The following is a 25062-nucleotide window of genomic DNA, read 5'->3' as shown; positions in this document are numbered from 1 at the left end:
TATTGCGAAGACAAAATTATTTACTTCTAAAGAATCAGAAAATGCCACTGATAACTTCAACATGAATCGAATCATTGGTCAAAGAGGTCAAGGAATTGTTTATAAAGAAATGTTGTTTGATGGAAAAATCATGGCTGTTAAAAAGTCTAAAATCATACATAAGAGTAAAGTTGAGGATTTCATCAATGAGATGGTTGTTTTATCTCAAATTAACCATAGAAATATTGTCAGATTGTTTGAAAATTGAAGTTCCTCTTTCATTCTACAAGCATAGTCCTAATAGAACTTTCTTTCAATATATACATGATTAAAATGAAGAGTTTGCAATCATATGGAAAATGTGGTTACACATTGCTATAGATGTTTCAGGTGTTGTATCTGATTTGTATTCGGTTGTTTCAAATACATATTTATCATTAAGATATCAAGTTTGCAAACATACTTTTTGATGATAAATATCAAGCTAAAGTTTTGGATTTTGGGCATTAAGATAAATGGCAGTTGATCAAAACTACTCAAGGCCAAGGCATCTTCAGGTATTTAGATCCTGAATAGTTTTGGTTGAGTTATTTTATAGAGAAAAGTGATGCTTATAGTTTTGGAGTAATTTTTGCTGAGCTCTTAATTGGAGAAAGACCTATTTAGTTGTAGTTGTTACACATTGCTGTAGATGTTTTAGGTGTTATATCTTCTTTACATTCGGCTACTTCCATACCCATTCATCATTAAGATATCAAATTTACAAACATATTTTTTGAAGATAAATATCAAGCCAAAGTTTTGGATTTTAGGCATCAAGATAAATGGCAGTTAATTAAACACATATGACTACTAAAAAGCCCAAGGCGCCTTCAAATACTTAGATCCCGAATAGTTTTGGTTTAGTTATTTTACGAAGGAAGGTGATGTTTAGTTTTGGAGTAGTTCTTGTTGAGTTCTTAAAGGAAAAAATACTTATTCTTTTGACTAATAACAAAAAGATAAAAGCTTAGCAGAATATTTTGTACATGCAATAAAAGAAGGTTATTTATTTGAGATCTTTAATGGTCATGTTTCGAATGAGGGTGGCAAAGATGAATTTTTGGTAGTTGTTAAACTCACAAAAAGATGCTTGAATCATAATGGGAAAAAGAGACCAAAAATGAGAGAAGTGGCCATAGAGTTAGCAAGAATTAGAGGATACAATAATGGGGCTTCAAATATTGTTCAAGAAAGTCTTTAAGAGATAAATTGTGTTGAGGCTGACATAGATGAAAATGATAAATAGACGAATCCTTTAGATCTTTTTCAAATTGCATCACTCTTTCAATATATCTTGATTTCTCAATTTCGAATAAATGGTCAAGGGATTCACTACTATATATCCACCTAAAATTCAAGTTTTACGTTTTTAATTTTTAAACTTGTTGTGAGAAGTGTTAGATTTTATGTTAATGATTGCGATTTTACATGGATGTATAATAGTCAAACTCAGTGTAGGAGGTCTATAAGTATGTTTTTAAGGTTCAATCTTCAATATAGTGATTGTGACATTCATTTAATAGATGGGCGTTGGTCATTCCCAATGGTTATGAAAAAAATTATTTTTTCATATATTTTTAAATTATATTTCAAAAAATTCTACTTTGATATACTTCGACATGTATATTATTGATGGCCTGCAGGCCATATGCTAACTCTTCACTATACTTATTGCAAGCTTTTTCACATGCCGTACTTTAGTCTATTTCTAACTAGGTCATGGTTTTAATGCTCATTATACCCACATGCTCTACCAAAAGGTGCTCGTGTCGTGCCTGTGCTCATGTTGTGCTCATATTATTATGTGGGTAAGCTATTATTAAATGGTTCATGACTAGCTAAGCTTTTATGTTAAACTTTTTATAATATTATGCTTAGAGTTACATATAGAATGATATGCAATTAAATCTTAACTATATTATGCTATACATTTACACGTGACAATAAATTATAAATCTTGAACTAAAATGTATTTTTGTAGCAATACTTGTCTTGGTGAATGATATAAAAAAAAGTAATATTTTCGTTCTTAAGTGCTATAGGTTGCACTATTGGTATGCTTAGAATGTTGTTACTAGTGATAGAAGGATTGTGACTATACAAGTTTGTGGAAAGAAGAAGGGAAATCAACCTTAAGAAAAAACTCATAAAGAGAAATGGTATGTTATGACTACAAGGAGTTGTCATCCAGTAAAGGTAGTTAGAAAAGGCCACTAATAACTTTAACATGAATTGAGTCCATAGTCTAGGAAGCCAAGAAACTGTCTACAAAAGAATGTTGAGGATGAAAAACTCGTGGCCTTTAAAATGTCTAAAATAATATATGACAATAAAGTTAAGGAATTATTTTTAAAAGGTAGTTATTTTTATCTCAAATTAACCACAGAAATGATGTCAAGTTGCTTGGAGACTCGAGTTCCTTTTTTAGTCCACAAGGTTATTCCTAATACGTTTGATCAAATTAAAAAGCTTTCAATCTCATGGGAAATGCAGTTGCACATTGCTGTAAATATTTTGGTGTTGTATCCTATCTGCATTAGGTTGCTTTCATACCCATTTATCATCGAGATATCAAATCTATAAACATATTTTTAGATGATATATATCCAGCTAAAGTTTTAGCTTTTGAGGGCATCAAGATCAATGACAGTTGATCAAACATGTATGACCACTCAAGTTCAAGGCACCTTTGAAAACTTAGATCCTAAATATTTTCAATCGAGTCATTTTACAGATAAAAGTGTTGTTTATAGTTTTAAAGTAATTCTTGTTGAGCACTTAACGAGAGAAAGACTTATTTGTTCGACTGATTACATTAATATACATTAGTGTGCATACTATTAATTGTTCATGGGTTGCATGCTAGTTTATCACTGAGCTTATTGTAAGCCTTTTCACACATAGTGCTTTAGTCCATTTCTGATTGAGTCATGCTTTTAAGGCTCATTATAACCATGTGTTTCACCAAAAACATGCTCGTGCTGTGGTTGTGCTCCCGTAATCAGAGGTTAATTTCGTGCACACGGGTCTGCTTAGCAAAAGTCCGCCTCGACGTGGAGTGCGCTTAAAAGCGGAATGTACTTAGTTACAAATGGCGAGATGCACTTAGAAATGGGCCACCAATACAACAAGCCAACGTGGTGCACTTAGTGACCATCCAAGCCCGACCCAAGATCTAGAATTCTCTATAATTGTAAATAAGCTAGAAGTTTTTAAGACTTTTCACTTAGACCCCTAGATATTTATGCAACTTGTATGGAACTCTCTAGATTTAGCACTCCAACACTTATAAATAGGGGCAAGTCCCCTCATTTGCCCATCAACCACACCACACACACACACACTCAAGCACACATACAAGCTCTCTAGCTCTCTTGTAAAGCTCTCTTGTAAAGCTCTCTTGGTATTTATTCCTTGTGTGTAATAAAATCTATTTTGGCCACATTGTTATAAGTCTCTCTAGCATTTTCCGTAAGCATTCTTGCTTCGCTAGGTTGAGAAGTGGTCTAGGCTTACTTAATGACTTGTGTGCTAGAAGTCGTCTAAGTGCCGCACGGGTTGCTGCGCAACGAAACTCATCCTGTAACAATAAGCTACCTATGGCAAGTTAAACTTTGTGTTAAGCTTTTCACAGTATTATGCTTAGTAGTTGCATATTGAATATAAAATAATATGTAATTAAATCTTAATTTTGTTATGCTATATATTTACACATGGTAATAAATTACAAAATTCTGACTTGACCCATGAAATAAATAAATTTAATTAAAGTTCATTTTTTTAGCAATACTCGACTTGATGAATGATCTTGACAAGAAGTGATATTTTCCTTCTTAAATGCTACATATTATAGTTACTAGTGATAGAAGCATCGTCATTACACAAGTTTGTAAAAAGAAGAAAGGAAATCAAGCTTAAGTAAATGGAATCGAGGCCGTTAAAAAGTCTAAAATAATATATAAGAGTAAAGTTGAGGGATTCATCAATGAGGCAATTATTTTATCTCAAATTGACAACAAAAATGTTCTCAAGTTGCCTGGAGACTAAAGCTTCTCTTTTGATCTATGGCTTTATTCCTAATGGAATTGTCTTTCAATGCATACATGATTAAAATGAAGAGTTTCTAATCACACAAGAAATGCAATTGTGTATTGCTGTAGATGTTTCAAGTTTTATATCCTATATGCATTCAGCTACTTACATACCTATTTATCATTTAGTTATCAAGTCTACAAACATACTTTTAATGATAAATATCAAGCCAAAGTTTTAAATTTTGAGGCTTAAACATCAATGGCAGATGATCAAACATATATGATCGCTTAAGTTGAATGCACTGTTAGATACTTAGATCCTAAATATTTTTGGTCGAGTCATTTTACAGAGAAAAGTGATACTTGTAGTTTTAAAATAGTTCTTGCTAAGTTTTAATGAGAGAAAGACCTATTCATTTGACCAATTATGAAGAAGATGAAAGTTTAGCAGCATATTTTCTGCATGTAATGAAAGATGATCGTTTGTTTGAAATTTTTGACAGTCATATTTTGAAAGAAGGTTGCAAAGATGAAATTGTAGTAGCTGTTAAACTCACAAAAAGATGCTTGAACCTTAATGGAAAGAAGAGACCAATAATGAGAGAAGTGTCTATGAAGTTACCAAGAATTAGAGAATGCAATAATGGAGCTTCAAATATTGTTCGAGAAAGTCTTGAAGAGATTGATTGTGTTGAGGCTGCCATAGCTGAAGTTATGAAACTGACTGATCCGTTAATGAATATTTTTTAGATAGCATTACTCTTTTAATGGATGTTGATCCTCTAATTTCGAATAAATTGTGAAGGGATTTGCTACTATATATGCACCTAAAATTTCAAGTTTTACGTTTTCAACTTTTAAGTTTGTCGTGAGAAGTCTTAGATTTTGTATTAGTGACTGTGATTTTACATGGATGTATAATAATCAAAGTTAGCGTAGAAGGTTTGTAAGTATATTTTTAATATTCAATCTTTATTCTAGTGACTGTGACGTTCACTTAGTGGATGTATGTTGGGCATTCCCAATGGTTATGAAATAAATTATTTTTTCGTAATTTTTTAAAATTATATTTCAAGAAATTTTACTTTGATATATTTTGGCATGTATGCTATTAATTGTCTGTGGGCTACATGCTAGCTTATAACTATGCTTATTATAAATCTTTTTACACGTAATGCTTTAATATATTTCTGATTAACTCATGCTTTTAAGGCTCGTTCTAACCACGTGCTTCACCAAAACGTGCTCGTGCAGTGGTTGTACTCGTGTCGTGGCCAAATTATTATAGGCATGATATTTTTTTAAGATTCAATCTTTGTTCTAGTACTTGTGACGTTCACTTTGTGGTTGTATGTTGGTCATTCCCAATAGTTATGAAATAAATTATTTTTTCCGTAATTTTTTTAAATTATATTTCAAGAAATTTTACTTTGATATATTTTGGCTGCATGCTACTGATGACCCGCAGACTGCATGCTAGTTCATTATTGTGCTTATTGCAAGCTTTTTCATGTGCAATGCTTTATTCTATTTCTAACTAGGTCATGCTTTTAAGGCTCATTGTACCCACGTGCTCCACAAAAAGATGCTAGTGTCATGCTTGTGCCCATGTTGTGCCTTTTGTTATGTGGCTAAGCTATTATTAAAGTGTCCATGGCAAGCTAAGCTTTTTGTGTTAAGCTTTTTATAGTATTATGCTTAGTAGTTACATATTGAATAAAAAATTATATACAATTAAATCTCAACTATATTACACTTTACATTTATGTGTGGCAATAAATTACAAAATCCTTACTGGGCCCTTAAACGAATTAATTCAACTAAAATGCATTTTTTTGGCAATAGTTGACTTTATGAATGATCTTGGGAAAATGTAATATTTTTGTTTTTAAGTGCTATAGGTTGCATTACTGGTGGGCTTGGAATGTTGTTACTAGTGACAAAAGTATTATTGTTGTGCAAGTTTATGGAGAGAAAAAAGGAAATCAAGCTCAAGCAAAAATTGTTTAAGAGAAATGGTGGTTTATGACCACAACAAGAGTTGTCTTCCAACAAAGGTAATTAGAAAATGCCACTAATAAATTTAACATAAATCGTATCCTTAGTCAAGGAGGTCAATGGACTGTCTACAAAGGAATGTTGGTAAATGGAAAAATTGTGGCTGTTAAAAAGTTAAACTAATATATGAGGGTAAAGTTAACAAACTCATCAATGAGGTGGTTATTTTATCTCAAATTAACTTGGAGACTGAAGTTCTTCTTTTAGTCTACGAGTTTATTTCTAATGGAACTGTCTATCAATATATAAATAATCAAAATGAAGAGTTTCCAATCGCATGGGAAATGCAGTTGCACATTGTTGTTGATAGTTTAGGTTGTGTATCCTCTCTACTTTAGGTTGTTTCCATACCCATTTATCATCGAGACATTAAGTTTAGAAAAAATATTTTTGGATGATAAATATCTAGCTAAAGTTTTTGGGACATCAAGATAAATGGCAGCTGATCAAACATATATGACTACTCAAGTCCAAGGCACCTTCGGATACTTAGATCTTCAATATTTTCAGTCGAGTCCTTTTACAGAGAAAAGTAATGTTTATAGTTTTGGATTAGTTCTTCTGAGCTTTTAACGAAAGAAAAACCTATTTGTTTGACTACTTATGAAGAAAATAAAAGTTTAACAACATATTTTCTACGTGCAATGAAAGAGGATCGTTTGTTTGAAATCTTTGATGGTCTAGTTTTGAAGGAGGGCGGCAAAGATGAAATTGTGGTAGTTGTTAAACTCAAAAAAAGATGCTTGAATCTTAATGAGAAGAAACCAACAATGAGATAACTGGCCATGGAGTTAGCAGGAATTAGAGGGTGCAATAATAGAGCTTCAAATATTGTTCGAGAAAGTCTTGAAGAGATTGATTGTGTTGAGGCTAACATAACTGAAAGTTATGAAATCGATGAATCCTTCACTAGATCTTTTTTGGATAGCAACACTCTTTCAACGAATGTTGATCCTCCAATTTTCAAATAAATGGTGAAGGGATTCGCTACCATAAGTCATGTAAGAGCTCTCTGATAAGTGTGGTTTTAGAAGTTCCAATTTGTAATATAACTTTAAATTAATGGCTGCACATAGGCCATTGTGAAATAAATTGAAGCATTGTTTTCTATATGTTTTGTTAATTATATTTCACAATAAAATTGTGTGAGACTTTTGGTTCGAGAATACATTATAGTTATTGTTAAAATTAAATAAATGAAAACCGCATGTCTAGGACCCAAAAATTTTGTTACAATGGCAATAATGCATTGTCATAAGTTGGCTAATATTCAGACCAGATTAGGATTTTCTCCTTATCTGAGTTTTTTTGAACTTTTAAAAATCTTGTGTCATATGTTTAGTAATAATTGTATATAAATAGGAATTAGCATTTTTATTTTTTACTTATTAACCATCAATGAGTAAGTGAATTTTTATTCAAAAGTAATTCAAATTAGGATATGATCTCAATACTATCAAGCCCCTTATTGATCAAAACCACTTGAAAATAAATCAAATCAAGCGGTGGCAAATTGAGATTTTTCTCACCAACTAGAATATGTGAACTCTTGTTTATCCAAAAAATAAATAAATAAATAAACAAATAAATAAAACATATGTGAACTTGAATGCCCTTGAAATTGTCTGCTGATAGGCGCCACAAGCCCACAACTTATATCTGCAACTAGGGCTTCTTTAACCCAAGCCCATATCGAGGAACGCAAGCCCAAAATCGAACTCCAACAATTTGGGTTTTGATGTAAGAGAATAACCAAGTAGAAAAATGAAAATGATAAAAGAACGAGAGCTGTGAAAAGATAATATGTTATTGATAAAAAAGTTCATATACGTTTATTTTAAGTTAATTCTTTCAATCTACATTTTTATTTTTAAAAGATAATATGTTATTGATAATCTTTAAGAGATCCAGTGAGTGAGGGAGAGAAAAAGTTCTAAACTTTTTAGTTATTATAAGCTAAAAAAAAATGTTCTTTTTCTTTTTTATACTTAAAAACTTTCCTCTTCCTCAAATTCACATTCGAGTCATAATTGTTAATTGTATCTTCAAATTCATCACAAACTCATGTAAAGAAAATCTTTGGTTGTTTTATATATGCCCATAAAAATAATATGTGATTCTTGGAGTGTAATATTATACAATTTATATCTATATCGTTAGATGATTATATTTTATTAATTTTTATTGAGTTTCTGACCATTTATTGATATCCGGACTATGAAATACAACACCCTAATCAGACTTGTGAAATACATCATATACATGTAGACTTTCAATCTGAGGTACCTTAAAGTATAATGTGAGAATGTTGAATTATTTAAAGAAGTGTAACACTTTCATTTTTCTATTGAACATAGGATTTTTAAAAATTATTAAAAAAATTTCGGATCCCACTACTTGGCAACGTCATATATTTCAATTATGTGCACCAGATTCACAAGAGCTCATATTATAAGTCTAAATAATTTACTAAACACGCTATAATCTTCCGAGATTTGCTTTTGTTTGAAGTTAATGCAACAATTAATCTAATCTAACCCTGATCAAAATGTCTGAATAGTCCCTACTTAATGGCCAAACATATCTTAAAAATCATGGGTAAAATTGACAATTCAGTATCAAGGACTGAACCCCTCATATGGGGTCCACATAATGTTTAGGATAAACAGATAATAATTGGTAATAAAAGCTGCCGAATCACGTGCTAATTGTAATAAATTTTACCCTTTGAGATTTCAAATGCTAATAAACGTTCTTTATCTTTTATTCTTCTCCCCATCCATTGGTTTCAAAAAATTTCAAATGTTAGGTCCACTTTCTCTTATCGTGGCTCACCAATCACAATCATTAAAAATTTGGCTTCAATTTTTTTAATCATTGATTGAAAAATTGAACCCAAAATCAAAATGGTGTCAACTCTACATTAAATTTGCTTTTTTGATATTTGTTTTTTAAGTGGTGCCATATTTGTATATCTACTAAATATGAAAGATCACATGCTGATATTTGTTTAACTACCAATGCTTTTTTTTTTCCCTAATCAATTAAATGATCTTGTTATTTCAAATTATGTGACACTAACAGTATGACCATCATTTTTATTTTATTTTTATTGGACTAAGACTAACATATTATTTAACAAAGACTGTCATATTGACACTCGTATTATTTTTATTATTGGACAAAAAGACTGTCATAATATTATTTAACAATGACTATCATCCTTTTTTTTTTATCATTTTGGACAATGACTATCATATTAACCCCTTTATTTAATAACATATGTGATTGTACACATAATTTATTTTTTAAAACAATTATATACTTATAGTTTATAAATATAACAATTGAAGCTATTATCACCGCTATTTTAGTATGAAGTTATGACTTTTTTGTATGACATAAGAGGTATAGAAATTGATTCTTAAATTTAGATTATTCAAAATTGTCATTTATAATGAATAACGAATTACGACAAATGATAAATTCAAGAATTACATAATTCTTTTTCTAATTTGAGTTTAGTTTTAGCCTATTGGTGTTCAGGAGAAAGAAAAATATAAAAGAATGGATCTTAACTGTAGGTATATTTAATTCTATGAAAATTTAGATCTACTATAACTTATTAAAATAAAGTCAATTATTTTGGAAAAATCAATTTCATTACAATGTTAAAAAAAATGTTAAGTTGATTGCCTGAGTTGTATATGATATAATTAATTTAATCTATAAAAAAATCATCGAGATAGATCAATTTTTAATTAAATTGATTAGTTTAAAAAAGTGAATTAGATCTTAAATTAGATTTGAACTGAACACGTGTCCTTAGAATATACCTCTAGACTCTAATACTTTCCTAGAACTCTCCACAATTAATTCCAGCTCCCTCCTCTCCCAAACCATACAACAAATCAAACCTGCCTGACAAATCGAAATGACCAGATTACCCTCCAGTGCAGAAAGACTTTGAACAAGTCAACCCCCATTATCAGTTAAGAACCCCCCAAGTCTCGGAGGTTAATATGGTAAATATAAGTCCAGCAATCGCCAAGATCTCGCAAATCTAATGTTAAAACAAACAGATCATTAACACTAAACTCAAATTAACATCATCCAATCAACATTCTTTATATATTCTAGTTTCTAATTTTTTTTTGTCAACGAGTCAAACAAATATTAACTTATTCTGGTATTTATGGGAATTTCTCTTTATTCAATAAATAAATAATTTAACCAAAAAAGAAATACTTTTCACTCCAATTATTTTTAACTATTACTTAAAATAATTTTTTCAAAAATAATTTTTTTAAAAAAACTAAAAGTTAGGGTTTGCACTTTTTTGTGGTGGTTTGCAATTTTTTCATAAGAAAAATCATTTTTTATATTGAATATTTGTATACTAGTTTCATAGCTTAAATAAAAAATAAAATTTAAATGTTTATGTTTCATTTTAAATAAAAAAGTGTTTTTGGTCAAAATCAATGAAAAATAACGTGTCAATTAAACTATACATAGTATTATATATACATATGTATACATTCAAACGAGAAAAAAAAATAAAAATTAAACAATTAATATTTTATTATAGAGTTTAAATCCCCAACTATCCCGCTCACTGAGGCAGACAGCTCACTCACTCTCAAGTGAGTGTCTTTCTTTCTCTATAAAATAAAAATACAAACTTTTTTCTCATCCTCAGGCTCTCTTTTTGAATCTTTGAACACCAAATCAGGTCAAATTTTCAATCTTTCCTTATGCATTGTACGTTTTCAAACATGCCTATCTGCGTTTATGCGTTAGTTTGTTCTTGCATTGTATTTTTCTGTTTTTTTTTCTTTGCTGATATATTGATTAGGGTTCAATGGGTTTGTTGCCATTATTGTAAAGTTTGAATTTTGGGATGTGGGGTTGTGTTAGTTAGCTGAATGGGTTCTCTGATTGATGAGAAAATGTAGGAAATTGGGGGAGATAATGAAACTTGTGTTTTGTTTCTTTTTTTGTAATTTGTTGGAAAAGTTCAAGAAAGTGAGGAAAGTTGACTCAGGTGAGAGAAATGTGATTGTTTTGAATTTTATGACTTGGTTGATTTTATTTTATATTTTGGCGTTTTTATTTTTGGTAACATTCTGTTTGTTTAGCTTGATTTTGGGGTTGATGTGTTTTTTTAAAATTTGTTTCCCATTTCTGCTTATATGATTGATTGTATTATAAATCTGGGGGATCTTGAAGTTCTGAATAATAGATTTGAAATTAGATTTCTGTTAAGAAAGTTCAGGTCTTGAAATCTAAACTTGTGAGCTTTAGCTTCTAAATTTTGAATCTTTTTTAATTTGTCCACATTGAGAAATTTGAAAGTTAATGCACTATGTTACTAGTCTTTGTATACTCAATTTTTTTCACTTTTGCCTCTTTGTCATTAAAGTTAGTTCCAATCTTCAATGAGAAGTCTCTCTTGAGAAGGATTTCCAAGAAGAAAGAACTTTTGGGATTAATGTGATTTCTAGAAGCTAATCTAAGAGTTTCGACTTGGTCATTCAGTTAATATGAGAAGAATTTTTCAAATACATGCTTTCTGAAAGTCTTTATGAAAGTGGACCATAACCGTTTAGCTGATCTATACTGCAAGCAAATTGCAGTAATTTAGTGCTTATTTGTAATTTGGCACAAAAGATCGCATGGTTTCTCATTTCTTAGATTATTTTGAGACATAAATGAACTACCACGCATGGAGAAACATGCTTTATGAACAGCTTGATTTATATTCATGGAGAGTTTTTCTTTCTTGGCACACCTAATACTAATACCTTTATCTAAAAGTTCAGAAAACCTAGGAATGATAAAGTTAATAGGTTTTAATTCTTTTATGTGATCTCCTGTTTTTCTAATCTCTCCCTGAAAGTTTAGTTTTGTTGCGGTAATCTTGTTCATGAATTCACTTGCTCCTGATTTGGCTATTTCTTGCAGGTACCAGACTTTCAAGCTTTAGTTTAATGCTTTGTGTTGTTCTTCTCTGAGGTTTGTAAATATGAAGAAGCAGAGCTCCATTGCCGCTAATGTTGGAGATTCAACTGGAATAATGACACGTTCTCGAGCTGCCACCTTGGCCTCGCAATCATCTGGATTTGTGGCTTCTTATAGAGCACCTTCAGTACAAACTAGAAAACGTGTTCTGCGGGAAAATCCAAAAAAAGCAGCCTCAGACGAGAACAACATCATTGTGACTGACAATCCATGCCGACAGCATAAGAGGAGAGCAGTGCTTCAGGATGTAACAAATGTTTGCTGTGAAAATTCTTACAGAAGCTTCTTCCATGCAGCTAAAATTCAGGTTAATATGTTGTCCTCCCCCTTTGACCATAATTAAGTTGTATCTTGTGTGAAAAATTTTATTTTGTTCTCCACTCATTTATCTGAATTTGAATTGTCATTCAGCCTAAGAACAGTAAGCAGGCTAAAAATGGTCAGGCCCAGATATCAAAAGTGGCTCCTTCGGTGTCAGTAAAAGTGCAGCATGTTCAGGCTAATTCAAAAACAAGAATCAACAAAGGAACAGTGAAAGCAGGACATAAACCTGTAGAACTTTCTACTAGTTTGGGTGCGGATATGACTGTTCAATTAGGTTCCATAAATGAGTGCACTAGGGGTAATCAGAGGCCTTCAGAGCTGCAGATCTGTACAAAGAAAGGTTTGCCTCCAATTTTACCTACAATCAGAACAACTGTTTGTATGAATGATTTACTAGTCCTAAAGGCATTTTGTATTTATTATCTGTGTGTTACAAGCTTGATATATGTTGTCAGCTTCGCAAAAATATAGTAGGACTTGTTATAAAATTAATTTCACACCCTTTGTGAATATGCTTCTATTGTAATTGGAAAAAGAAGGTAATGAGCGATTAAAATTTGTTATATTAAAGAAGGTGATGGAGTGATTAAAATTTGTTATACAAAGGAGACTTTTATTCCAGAGCTATCAACAGAGTTGTAGTCATTAAGTGTCAACTGGAGAGCTCAAAGGGCTTTTTCGGGGGTGATTGCATAATTAATTTTCTGGTTTTTCATCCTTCATGTAATGTGGAATTATCTAATGGTGGAATCAGTTATGAGGCATACAACTCAACTCTAGTTTGGTGAAGAAAATAAAAAGGAGAGGAAGGAGAGACAAAAGGAATTAAGCAAATGAATGAAAGGGTTGTTACTCATGTCAATCTCTTATCTCAGATTTATTTCAAAGTTTTCTCCTTAAACTTGCTGCTTTTCATGTGCATTGCCTAAGTTCATCATAAAGATAGTGGATGGTGGAAGTGGAAGTTCCAAATGTCAAGTGCAAATAGCATCTTCTTTTTACCTTCTTTCAGAATGTCTATCTTATGCTATCTTATATATTTAAGGCTAACCCTTGTTTTAACTGTGAAGTTTTCTTGAGCAGAATGGTTTGATACTATATTAAGGATCATCATAGTACCATGTACAACCATTTTTCTTTTCCAACTTATGGGTTGTATCATAAGTTGTCTTCAACATCGATAATTTTTATTTTTTATTTTTTGTTTGGGGGGTGGGGGGGGGGGGGGGGGGTTTGCAAATTCAATACAGACATGTCATAAAGATGCTATAAGGAAAAAAAGGAATTGCCATGATCTTGCAAGAAAGAATTATATGTCTAAAGTTAAAAATCTTATCTTGTTTCTTTTATCTTGTAATAGTTCCGGAGAGATGACATTTTTGTTTGATTTGATTACAGTGGAGAAAGACAACTTTTCTGGGAAGTTAATGACATCTTGTTACCCTGACCATGTAGATATCGACTCTGATCATACAGATCCTCAACTATGCAGTCTATATGCTGCAGATATCTATAGCAATTTGCAAGTTGCTGAGGTTTGTACTGTTGATACCAATTATATTTTCAATAGCACTCGTGTGTTTGATTTCCACTGCTGCAATACTTTTCTCTGTTTATCCTGGAACTCTAGAATTTAAAAAGTCACAACTATATGCAAATCATGGAGATTGAGAAAATATTTACTAAATATGCAACCTGCTCTGCGTTTCTTTATAAAAGATCTGACATTTGCTTATGATCTAATTTTCGGTTTCGACAGCTTAACCGAAGGCCATTTCCCAATTTTATGGAAACAGTACAACGTGATATCACTCAAGCCATGAGGGGGATCCTTGTTGATTGGCTTGTGGAGGTTAGTGCAGTTTAACTATCTGAATTTTCATTTTCCAATGGTCTGAGCCGTGCATGTTATTTGTCAGAGACTTAGATTTTTGTTATGCAATGATTGGTGATGACTGACATAGCCACATAGGTGCCTTGAGCTGCAGGTGTTAGAAAATTGAATATGTGATGTCTCATTTTATATCAATTTAAATAGACATCAAGAATACTGCTTCACAGAGGTATATTTTATATCTGAGGTGTATAACTTTATGCCAAAGCAAATTAAAACAGAAAGTTCAAATCAGTGGTTAAAATTTAATTTCTAACATTATTCGTAGTGATTTGAAAAACTATGGTTCAAGAATTTAATTGTTAGGAGACTGTTGTTCTTTTGTTAGATTCTTACATTGCTCACTTTAGTATTTTATTAATGATGTAAATATAATTCATCAGAGCAGTATTCTCTTGATGCTCCTTCTGTGCATTGCGTTCTCTTTAGTGCTTGACAAGTTCAGAAAACCAACTTGACTGTCTTGGAGATCTAAAGTACCTTTTAAGAATTATATATGACAATATGAATGCCAAATTTATTAATTTCATATTTATTTAATTTTGGGTTCAGGTCTCTGAGGAATATAAGCTGGTGCCGGATACACTTTACATGACAGTATATCTCATTGATTGGTTTCTCTGCCAAAATTACATCGAGAGACAAAGGCTTCAACTGCTTGGTATCACTTGTATGCTAATTGCCTCGTAAGTTTTGAAACCCATGATGGACTTTACTGCATGATTCATTTAACTCCTTCCACCACAGTATGGTTATTTTTTTTGTTTTGTTTGATTTGATTTCTAATGCGACTCTCTCTTTATGTCTTGAAGGAAGTATGAAGAAATATGTGCACCGCGAGCAGAAGAATTTTGCTTCATCACGGACAACACTTACTCAAGAGAAGAGGTATGTCAATGGTTCTAAGGCAACGGGAGAGCTTTAAATCCTGAACTTGAAGTAAATGAAATATCAAACTTAATGCGAGGGTATAATGCAGTGCATCTCAACTAATTTAAGCACAAGCTGTCTGCCTATCAGTTTTAAAACTTTAAGTCTCACAATCTTAGGATTAATGCTTTTTTTGTACTGCATCATGGCAGTCACTGGTCTCAACAAATCTAACTTATTTTGTTCTTATGTTTGGTATTTCATTCACATCAACTGTGGCATGCTGGAGATTTTCATCCTAAAATCCTACCAATTAACCATTGGACTAGTTTAGAATGTACATATTTATATTCTTAGTTCTTTCTTCCTCTTCTTCCTACAAGAGTATCTTCGATTGTGCTCCTGAGAAAAGTTACGTGACAGGTATTAAAGATGGAGAGTCAGGTGCTAAAATGTTTGGGCTTTCAATTATTTGTACCAACAACAAAAACCTTTCTGAGGTATTTCAACTGAACCACTGTTTTGCTTGTGTTATTATATAAGTGTTACTACAACATTCCTAATGCATTTTTTATGGGAATTTGTTTTGGCTCTCAGGAGATTTCTGAGAGCAGCTCAAGTTTCCTACAAGGTAATGAGTTTTTAGGAGCAACAGAACTGATTTCTTTATTCTTAGAGATAGACTAATTGCCTTATTGAACTTCAAATTTGCAGAGCCCCAGTCTTGAATTGGAGTACTTGGCTAACTTTCTAGCAGAACTGTCACTAGTTGATTATGGTTTCCTCAAATTTATCCCATCCATCATAGCTGCATCGGCTGTTTTTCTTGCCAGATGGACAATGGATCAATCAAGTCACCCATGGGTCTGTATTCTTTTCCTCATTATCTGTCTTTCCCATAGTCTTTACCATTCTGTCTGCACCCAAGAGAACTGACTTTATTTATATATTTGACAGAATGCAACTCTTGAACATTACACATCCTACAAGGCTTCCGATCTTAAAGTGTCTGCATTTGCATTACAAGACTTACAGTTGAACACCAACGGATGTCCTCTGAATGCTATACGCATGAAATATAGGCAAGAGAAGGTAACAACTATCAATGATACTCTAAGGCTCTGATGCATTCTGAATAACTTTCCCTCTCACTTCTATTCATTTAAGTATTGTAGTTAATGCCTCAAAGTGTAAGTTAAGCCTATAAAGGATCCAGAATTTGCATGATGTTTATTTAGGAAAATCCTGCAGGTTCTCTAATGGGTTACTGTCATTGCAGTTTAAATATGTGGCGGCTTTGTCTTCCCCGAAACTACTTGAAACACTATTTTAGAGAACAAGTGGTTGATTCATCAATTTTTGTAAGGGGCTGCTAACAGGTTAACATATAGATTTCACGTTGAAGTTCCTTCAGGTTCCTAATTTCCCCACGAGGTTGTAAAATGTCAACTTCTTAATTTCTTCATTTTTATTCACATCTGTCCAATCTTTAGTAGTCATTGTTCATAAGTTGTTGCCACTTCTGTCTGGGTTTTGGTTCTTCCAAACCCATGTCTTGTAAGTTGTAGAGACATCTGGCCACTAAATTTGATCCTCTTTAAGTATCATCAAACTGTCAATATTATGATTTTTGTTCACTTTGAAATTAGAATGTCATGGGACGGCGACCAAGAGCGTTTCATCTGTTGGGTTGTAAAGTTTGCAAGAAACAGTGTGCAACCTTCTTAATGCGATCTTGGTTTAATTTAACAGAAGATTGAACAATTGTAATAACAGTTCATTTCTAATGTGATACTATCATTCTTTCAAGTGACCGAGGAGCTAAGCATTTTTGTTTCTTTAGATAAAGAAGCTACGCTCACTTTATTGGTAGTGGAAAATATTTTTTATTATTCAATTAACGAAATAATTTTTTTAAAAGTTTGGATGGAGAGTAGAAACATTATGTTTCTTTGTAGGCAAACATTATTTTATTTACATTCAATAAGGACATAAATGTTAAGAGGTAAGTGGTAAATTACGTAACTTACAGTTGTCCAATCCAATCATTGGATTTAAAGAAAAGTAGAAACATGATGAATTGGTATGATTGGTTAAAATCATGAATAATATCTTGCGCAAATTATAATTTAGGGTGATCTTAAGAACCAAAGAAAATACACGGATGTGATTGAAGTAAGTTTTGTATTAGATCTAGTCCAATCCAATCATTGGATTTAAGGAAAAGTAGTAACATGATGAATTGGTAGGATTGGTTAAAATCATGAACAATATCTTACGCAAATTATAATTTAAGGTGATCTTAAGAACCAAAGAAAATACACAGATGTGATTGAAGTAATTTTTGTATTGATCTAATTGACAACTTATGCATGGACAAATCATGGGGCACCATGCACCAGGTGCACAATAATTGGCCCAGTTGTTAGAATGTCAACATCGTTTTCTCCAAAAGCTAAACTATCGAACCGAGTATGAAATATTTTATGTGAAGGGTAGTTTAGTACTTTAAAATGCTCAAAACTAAAAGGGGTAATTTTTAGGGACCTTCCTTGAGGTTTAGCTTATTAACACTTAGATAGAATGTATTAATGTAATTACAGATATCACCCATGTCATTAGTATAAAAATACGTATGTCGTTAGTATAGAAGGCTAAATGTGTAAAAATATATTTAAAATTCAAAACAGTTCAAAATTCAAGATGAAAATTTATCGATATCTGAGAAATATTAACTGGTACAATCTTTATGCCAGTGGACAAAAGAAAGAAAAAATCTTCACGAAAGGAAATATCCACTTAGTTTTTCTCTTTCACATAAGCAAAACCCAACATTGATTTCATCTTTCTAAAGTTGAGAAGAAGCACTCCTTTTACCTAAAGCTTTATCATGATTGAAAAAAGAGTTTAGCTTCAGTTACAAACGAGATGAGTTCTTGTGGTGACCCAAGTCTTCCACAACGCGAGTACTGGCGGTAAATGGCTTCAGCCGCGACTAGAATTGGAGGAGAAAATGGTTAGTCCTTATTTATGATCGTTCGAAGATGTGAATCATATGCAATTAATTATTTTATTGACGCTTAGTTTTTTTTTTTTAAAAAAAAGAATGGGTTGATTCTGAATTACTTACGAATGAAAATGAGTTTTTTGTATTTTGTTTTTTTTTAAGCATGTTGATTTCAACAGCCGTGGTTTCTAATTTTTTTTTCTGTTAGCCAATGATTGTTGACATTCGGACTGCTGTTGTTTCTCTTTTTTTCATTTTTCTTCAATTTTTTTAATTCGAAATATTCATTCTAATTTTGGTATTCCCTATATATATGCATATATTTCTATTTTTATGTTAGCTAATTTGCTTTCTTTTCTTTTTTTTCTTTAAAGTCAATATATACATATGATATTCCCAAAACCAAATGAATAAAGTCCTTTCCTTTCTGATTCATGTCCATTTAATTTTGAACTCTGATTTGGTCTGCTTGTTGAATTTACTCTGTTATCAATTACAAGCAACTAGGATGTAATGATAGTCTATCATGTAATGTTAACCGAGATGTTGAATTTCTTCATGTCTTCAAACTATGGTTAGGTAATGTAATCCTCTAAATGTGTCAATAATTTTATTTTTTAAAATTTTTTTGACCTGATTTATTGTTGGGTCAGGATTGGGGGTAGCCTGGATTTAGATTGCTGAGAGAAAGCAATTTGGTGCCATATTGAAAGAGTATTTAATTTTTCTTTACTTATATGATTAGCAATTATGAAATCATGATCAAAACTGATGTTTTCTTCATGACATATGGATCAGTCATCGAGAGTTTGATGGACAACTCTTATAATTTCATCATTCTCTACATCTCATTTAAAAATATCTCCAGTGGTCGTGGATTTATAGCTCTCCTAGTTATGCATATGTTATGTTCCTTTTTGCCCTATTAAAAATTAGGGGGGAAAATAGCTTTTGAGAATTTTTATGGATTATGCTTCAGGGGTATGCTAATAGATGCATACAAATTCTTACACAAGAAAAAGGACATGGATTGTGGCTTCTTATGGTCTGAAAATCCAATTGGAAAGTAATTGGGTGATCGAAGTAAAGTTTAACACTCAATTTGGATCTAAATGTATAGACTGTGATATATTAAATTTCTTTTTTTTTTCCCATGTACCAGGAGAAAAGGATGACACAATAGGCTATTTCATTGTTTCAGAAGAACTCAAAGATTGTATTATTGCATTTGAAATGCAAGGGCACATAATTGATTTAGAAGGTACTGTTTATTTCCTGATGGATAGCTTTTATATTACCATACATATACTTGAAACTAGTGTTTGAATGTGTGATGAATGTTATGAAAATTTTCTTACTGTCTAAGTAGCAAGTTGGGAACAAAACTTAAAATCTGAAAAGCCTCCTCTTGAATTGCCTGATTTCATCAACAATGTCTCTATACTCTATAGTGATACATAAAACAGAAAAATTAGATAAATGCTAATTCTTTGTGCATTTTTTATATTTGTTTGCAGGTTTTTATGGGAGTGACCATTGTCCTATTTCACTTGAGATTTCAGAAGCCAGTTCAGCTAAGGGGGAAAAAGAAAAAAAATATCGATGTCTGAGTGAAGTTGATTTGTATGTTCGTAATGATGTAATGATGTTATTATAATCTTTCAACAATGCTAATTCCTCAAATTTATTAATGTGAAATCATGTCTTTACTAACTAGTGGCAATGTCATTTGTTCAATTTAACTTCAATTGCTTGTCCTCGCCTTTCAGTAAATTTTATTTTTTAACTTTGAATATGCTCATTATGGCCTAAACATTTGATTTATGTCATAATAATAGAATCTAAATAGGGTATGAAAGGCTTCGATTGAAAGTATTAGTAGATTACGAATAAATATCGTATAAAAATAATTAAAATAATTTTTTAAAAGTGCAATTTCAGTTAAATTAAAATATCAAAAGTAGCTTCTAATAACATCTTACTTCACGAAACAATAAAGATTTATTTGATAATTTATTATTTTGGAAGGGAGGGTATTTTAGTAATTTTAATAGTCTACTAACGGTCAACTCAACATGTAAGTATAACTAATGACAGGGGAGGTATCTGTAATTATATCAATACATTCTATCTAAGTGTTAATAAACCAAACCTCAGGGGAGGGCCCTGAAAATTATCCTATAACTAATGACAGGGGAGGTATCTATAATTATATCAATACATTCTATCTAAGTGTTAATAAATCAAACCTCAGGGGAGGGCCCTGAAAATTACCCAAACTAAAAGATACTGTCTGGCTCTTATTTCCTAACGAACTCATCACTCTTATGTGTCAAGCTATCCAAGAGGCACACACATAAGCCAGAGAGAAGCAGAGAGGAAGAGATGAGCATGGCAACTTTGAATATCTTATTGCCAACTCCATCGACAAATTCTCATTATTTTAATGCTAATTATAGTCAATCTTCTCATAATGTTTATTTTAATACTAATAATAATAGTAATAATAATACTAAATTACACTCGTTGCCGTGCTCTCATTCTCTTCCTCTTCTTTCTTCTCTCTTTGTGCAAACCAAATCAAACCCATCTCACAAATTCTCTCATATGCCAACCCATTTGTCCAAATCAGGTAATTCTCTCAATTTTGTCTTAAAGTTTCAATTTTTGGTTTTTTTGTATTGTATTTTTTTTTTAATTCATGGTGGTATTGAGTTTGAACTTTTGCTTTATGCCGCCTTCTTATTATTAATTGTCTATAAACCAATAATCCAAAATGTTGTGAAACTTAATAATATTGATCGTATTGTTAGATGACTTAAAATTCACGACTTTTTTTTTTTAAATTGTCTTAATATAATGTACTTTATTGAGCATCCACAACTGTGCTTTCTATATATAATTCTCGTTTCTTAGGATGGAATAAAATGGAACTCATCGAAAGGAAAATCCCAATTGGGAAAATGGCTTAATTTTCAATTTTGAATTTTTGAAGTACTCTTTCTGTGTTTCTAGTCTTAGAGCATTGCACCATATTGAATTCAATATTTCATAAATTCTCATCTATGCAAAATGCCGAGTGTCTTGTACTTTTAAATGTGGGCTTATGATAGAATCACTGCATTATTTGTCCGTAGTTTTCAACTGGTCTTGTGAGTAATCTTACCTTTTGTTGTTTCTATTTTCAGAGGCTCTTTCTGCTGGAACTGGATGTTCATGGATGCAAAATAATTCCATGCTTCAAAGTGGTGAAGGTTGCCCTGATTTGAAGCAGGGCCTAGTATGTTCAGCCATTCCCACGGAACGTGCTCAAGTTTCATCTGTTCAGGACCTTTTCGCGTTTATATGCTCAGGTCCTCTCATAGACAAGATGGGCTTTTCCAAAGAAAAGATAGGCGACTCGATTGACAAGTGGATAGCGTACAACTCGTACTTGTGTCGGCTTTTTCAGCTCAATGAACTGTATCTTACATTCCCACAGAAAGTAAGGTTTTTTCACTACTACATACCTGTTTTCTTGTGGTGTGAAGATCAAATTTCTCAGCATGTGTCCAAGTTTAAGGATGGAGAAGATATACCTCCCTTTGTGGTATGTGTGCGCACATGTTACTTTCTGTTCTATTTCAGTAATTGTTTTGTGCCTAATTTCTGTAGTATACAAAGGCTTAAAGAGGCACATTTGATAAGTGATCATTTGGGAATGTGATAAGGTGTTTTTACTGGTTCAAAGGCATCTGCAATGGATGCAGATCCTCAAACATTGATTATGGTGCTTATGTGTTTGTGTTGTGCAGATTGGTTTCAGCGCACCACAAGGTTGTGGAAAGACAACACTTGCCTTTGCTCTTGATTATCTTTTTCGCGTCACTGGCAGGTAGCTTGGAGACCATGGAAGTTTAGATGTAGTTCATGTGTGAGTTGACTCTGCTTTTGGTGAAAATTATTTGACAAAGAGCACTTAAACTAGCAGTTTAACTTTTCAGGAAGTCTGCAACTATATCTATAGATGATTTCTATTTGACAGCAGAGGGTCAGGTAATCAGTCAGCTTATTTTTGGTGTGTGCTTCTTTTTCTTCATATTTCGGTTGTCATTTTATGATGCAAGTTTATATCAAGTGTAGGCTAAATTGAGGGAAGCAAATCGAGGAAATGCACTTTTGGAGGTAACCGTTTATCCCTTATTAATATTTTGTCAATTTGACAGAAGAGTAGTGCTGATATTTGCGACTCACCAAATTACTCAAAATGGGTTGTTGGTTATAGTTTTTGTTTGTTTTCAGTTTCGTGGAAATGCTGGAAGCCATGATCTTCAGTTATCTGTTGAGACACTGACAGCTATAAGCAAGTTGACAAAAGAAGGTAGGTTTCTTATTCAGTTGTCTTCCTTAGCATTATATGTTTGTCTACTGTTTTGATTGCTTTTGTTGGACTTTCTTAGGTACAAAGATGAAGCTACCACGCTATGATAAAGTAAGCGTTCAGTTTTTTCAAATTTTCTTGTTCCTCAAGCATCATTTGGCCTTTTGAAGTTGCTTATGATAACTGTTTTGCTCTGTAGTCAGCATATAATGGGAGGGGTGATCGAGCTGATCCTTCAACATGGCCAGAGATTGAAGGGCCACTGACGGTAACAGAAATTTCATTTTAAGCTTGTAACGGTTGAGTGCGGTCCATATGAATTTGAACCCATTTTATGCTGCAGGGTTGAAAACTCAAATTGGATTGCCGTAAAGTCAAATTTAGAATTGAATTATGTCCCAACATACCTAAAAGGACAATAGAGCAAATTTTAACTCAGCTGATTTTTGTATTTCTTCTTGAACCTTATCTGTCAAGATACTTCAAAATATCATTACCCCTGAAAACTGATGTCCGTGTTGATTGATAAATTAGGTTGTTTTATATGAAGGTTGGATGCTTGGTTTCAAACCTCTTCCTGTTGAAGTAGTTAAAGCTGTTGACCCACAGGTTAGAACTCTCAATGCATTTTGGGAGAACTGATTAGTGTTGTTCCAGCTGGGAAACTCAGTTAACTTTTTACTTTCATAGTTGGAGACGGTGAATAAAAATCTGGAAGCTTACTTTGACGCATGGGACAAATTCATTAAGGCATGGATTGTTATCAAAATCAAGGATCCAAGTTGTGTGTACGAGTGGCGTTTGCAGGTTAGCTACCCATGCATCACTTGCTCCAAATACTCTTGTATCTTGTAGCCTAGTTACCTAATTAGTTTTCTGGGATTTCCACAGGCTGAGATTGCAATGAGGGAGGCAGGCAATCCTGGGATGTCCGATGAGGAGGTATGTTATGTTATCTTCTTTCTTATAACATAGTTCTATTTTATCCTCAATTCCGCAGCAGGTAAAGTCTATTTGTTTCGGTGGATATGTTGCAGGTGAAGGATTTTGTTTCACGCTACCTTCCCGCATACCACGCTTACCTTCCCACCCTCTATTCCGAAGGACCTAACGGATCAGATCCGGAACATACGCTAATTATTGAAATTGATGATGGGAGGAATCCTATTTAGGTAACTTGTGAAAACTATTTCCAATTTTGGTTTCTCAGTTGACATGTCTATTGCTAAGCCAATTGCTACTTAACAATAAAAATGTCCAGAAATCACTGTAAATGCAAATGTAAATTAGTGTATGATAGCAATATTCAATTGAATAAATATTATTTATTTATCTCCTTTCTTTAGCATGGTTCAATTGCCAAGATAGAAATAAAGAAACTGAATGGAGTATAAGGAACAAAGAAAACTTTTTACCAAAATAAAAGATTGAATATACTCACAAAACAAATTCCACTTTAGTTCAACTCATACAAAAAAGTACAACCCCGAAAAGATTTTGGTAATATTGTACAACCCTTTAGATTACAGTCCAGTATGAACCAATAAAATGAACTAGGAGGTGCAGCAACAGCAGTCCAGACAGCATTCACAGGACTCATAGCAACAGCAGCAGCAGCAAAGTGCAAACAGCCTGTGTATCAAAACAGAACAAGTAAACGCACAATAATACCGCCACAAAAATCTCAAGAACAATCAAAAGCAAAAGTATCATCAGACCAAAAATTAACATAAAATTGGGGGGGAGAAAGCGGAAAATCAATACAGACAGTGCAAAGAGGCAGCCTTTCTCCTCATGGCGTTTTTTGACATGTTCCATATATGACATCTCTTGCTGTGCCGGTGCATCCATGATTCTCTCTCAGCTTTGTTTTCTAATTGATAGCAGTTTTGTTCATGTGATAAGGACAAACAAACTTGTATGTAGCATCGAATTTTATAGGCAAGAAGTGGAGGAGATAGCTTGGTTGCTTGAGGCCAAAGGGTCATTTTTTTTTTTCGGGTACAATGAATTTGCTTGCTAGTCTATCTGAATACATTAAATGTGGTGGTTAGTGGAAAGTAGCAAGCAAGGACCCTTTGTTTGTTGAGCTTCAAAGCCTGTCCCGTGGATGCTTTAAATGTTCACGGGAATGTAACCATCTCCATTTTAATTGAAGGGGATATTTGTACTGACATTGTAGCTCCAATTAAAGGAGTATTTAGATGATGAAAATTACTAATCACAATTCATAATCACAACCTTTGTAATCCGCTGCAGTTTTGTTCTTTTCTTCTTAGAATTTCAGCTTTGTCTTTTCAGTTTTATCTAAACATTTTACAAACCAAAACATTTCATGCAACAATTCTACATCCAATTCATGGACCACAATGACAGCACATGTTGACGTGATCTTGCAGAAACAGACATTCAACCTCTCATTGTTCAACAGTATGCAAAATGTGGAAACATCAGTCACATTCTCGAACGTCAA

At 32.5% G+C, this 25062-nt stretch overlaps 2 protein-coding genes and 1 non-coding gene across 6 annotated transcripts; 2 read left to right on the top strand and 1 right to left on the bottom strand.

Moving 5' to 3' along the window:
* The first annotated feature begins 10723 nt into the window (after nucleotides 1–10723).
* Nucleotides 10724–17033, top strand: LOC102630886 (cyclin-A2-4). Of its 4 annotated transcripts, none has more exons than XM_025094822.2 (12): nucleotides 10724–10845; nucleotides 12078–12441; nucleotides 12546–12798; nucleotides 13914–13993; nucleotides 14218–14310; nucleotides 14905–15038; nucleotides 15165–15240; nucleotides 15646–15722; nucleotides 15820–15853; nucleotides 15937–16086; nucleotides 16180–16314; nucleotides 16502–17033. In XM_025094822.2, the coding sequence occupies exons 2-12, from the start codon at nucleotides 12139–12141 to the stop codon at nucleotides 16553–16555; spliced, it is 1389 nt and encodes a 462-aa protein (XP_024950590.2). In that variant the 5' UTR covers nucleotides 10724–10845; nucleotides 12078–12138; the 3' UTR covers nucleotides 16556–17033. The 4 variants fall into 4 exon arrangements, with proteins under 4 accessions (XP_024950590.2, XP_006465433.2, XP_052300943.1 ...); XM_006465370.4 differs by having other exon boundaries at nucleotides 13857–13993; XM_052444983.1 differs by having other exon boundaries at nucleotides 10760–10874; nucleotides 13857–13993.
* A 3519-nt stretch (nucleotides 17034–20552) lies between these two features.
* LOC102631190 (D-glycerate 3-kinase, chloroplastic) lies at nucleotides 20553–23921 on the top strand. Its single transcript, XM_006465371.4, has 12 exons — nucleotides 20553–20861; nucleotides 21418–21818; nucleotides 22024–22103; nucleotides 22213–22264; nucleotides 22352–22393; nucleotides 22511–22589; nucleotides 22669–22700; nucleotides 22789–22857; nucleotides 23124–23198; nucleotides 23280–23396; nucleotides 23481–23531; nucleotides 23627–23921. Exons 1-12 carry the CDS (start codon nucleotides 20615–20617, stop codon nucleotides 23759–23761), a joined length of 1380 nt encoding a protein of 459 aa, XP_006465434.2. The 5' UTR covers nucleotides 20553–20614; the 3' UTR covers nucleotides 23762–23921.
* A 59-nt stretch (nucleotides 23922–23980) lies between these two features.
* On the bottom strand, nucleotides 23981–24921 carry LOC102606602 (uncharacterized). Its single transcript, XR_003061957.2, has 2 exons — nucleotides 24358–24921; nucleotides 23981–24221 (listed from the first exon to the last, which is right to left on the bottom strand). It is a non-coding gene; the product is annotated as an uncharacterized LOC102606602 (transcript).
* Between the last annotated feature and the right edge of the window lie 141 nt (nucleotides 24922–25062).

The sequence above is a fragment of the Citrus sinensis genome, chromosome 7, assembly GCF_022201045.2.
Source record: "Citrus sinensis cultivar Valencia sweet orange chromosome 7, DVS_A1.0, whole genome shotgun sequence".
In the NCBI taxonomy this organism is placed as follows: domain Eukaryota; kingdom Viridiplantae; phylum Streptophyta; class Magnoliopsida; order Sapindales; family Rutaceae; genus Citrus; species Citrus sinensis.
The sequence above is the reverse complement of the archived record's forward strand: the minus strand, read 5'-3'. Positions and strand labels throughout refer to the sequence as shown.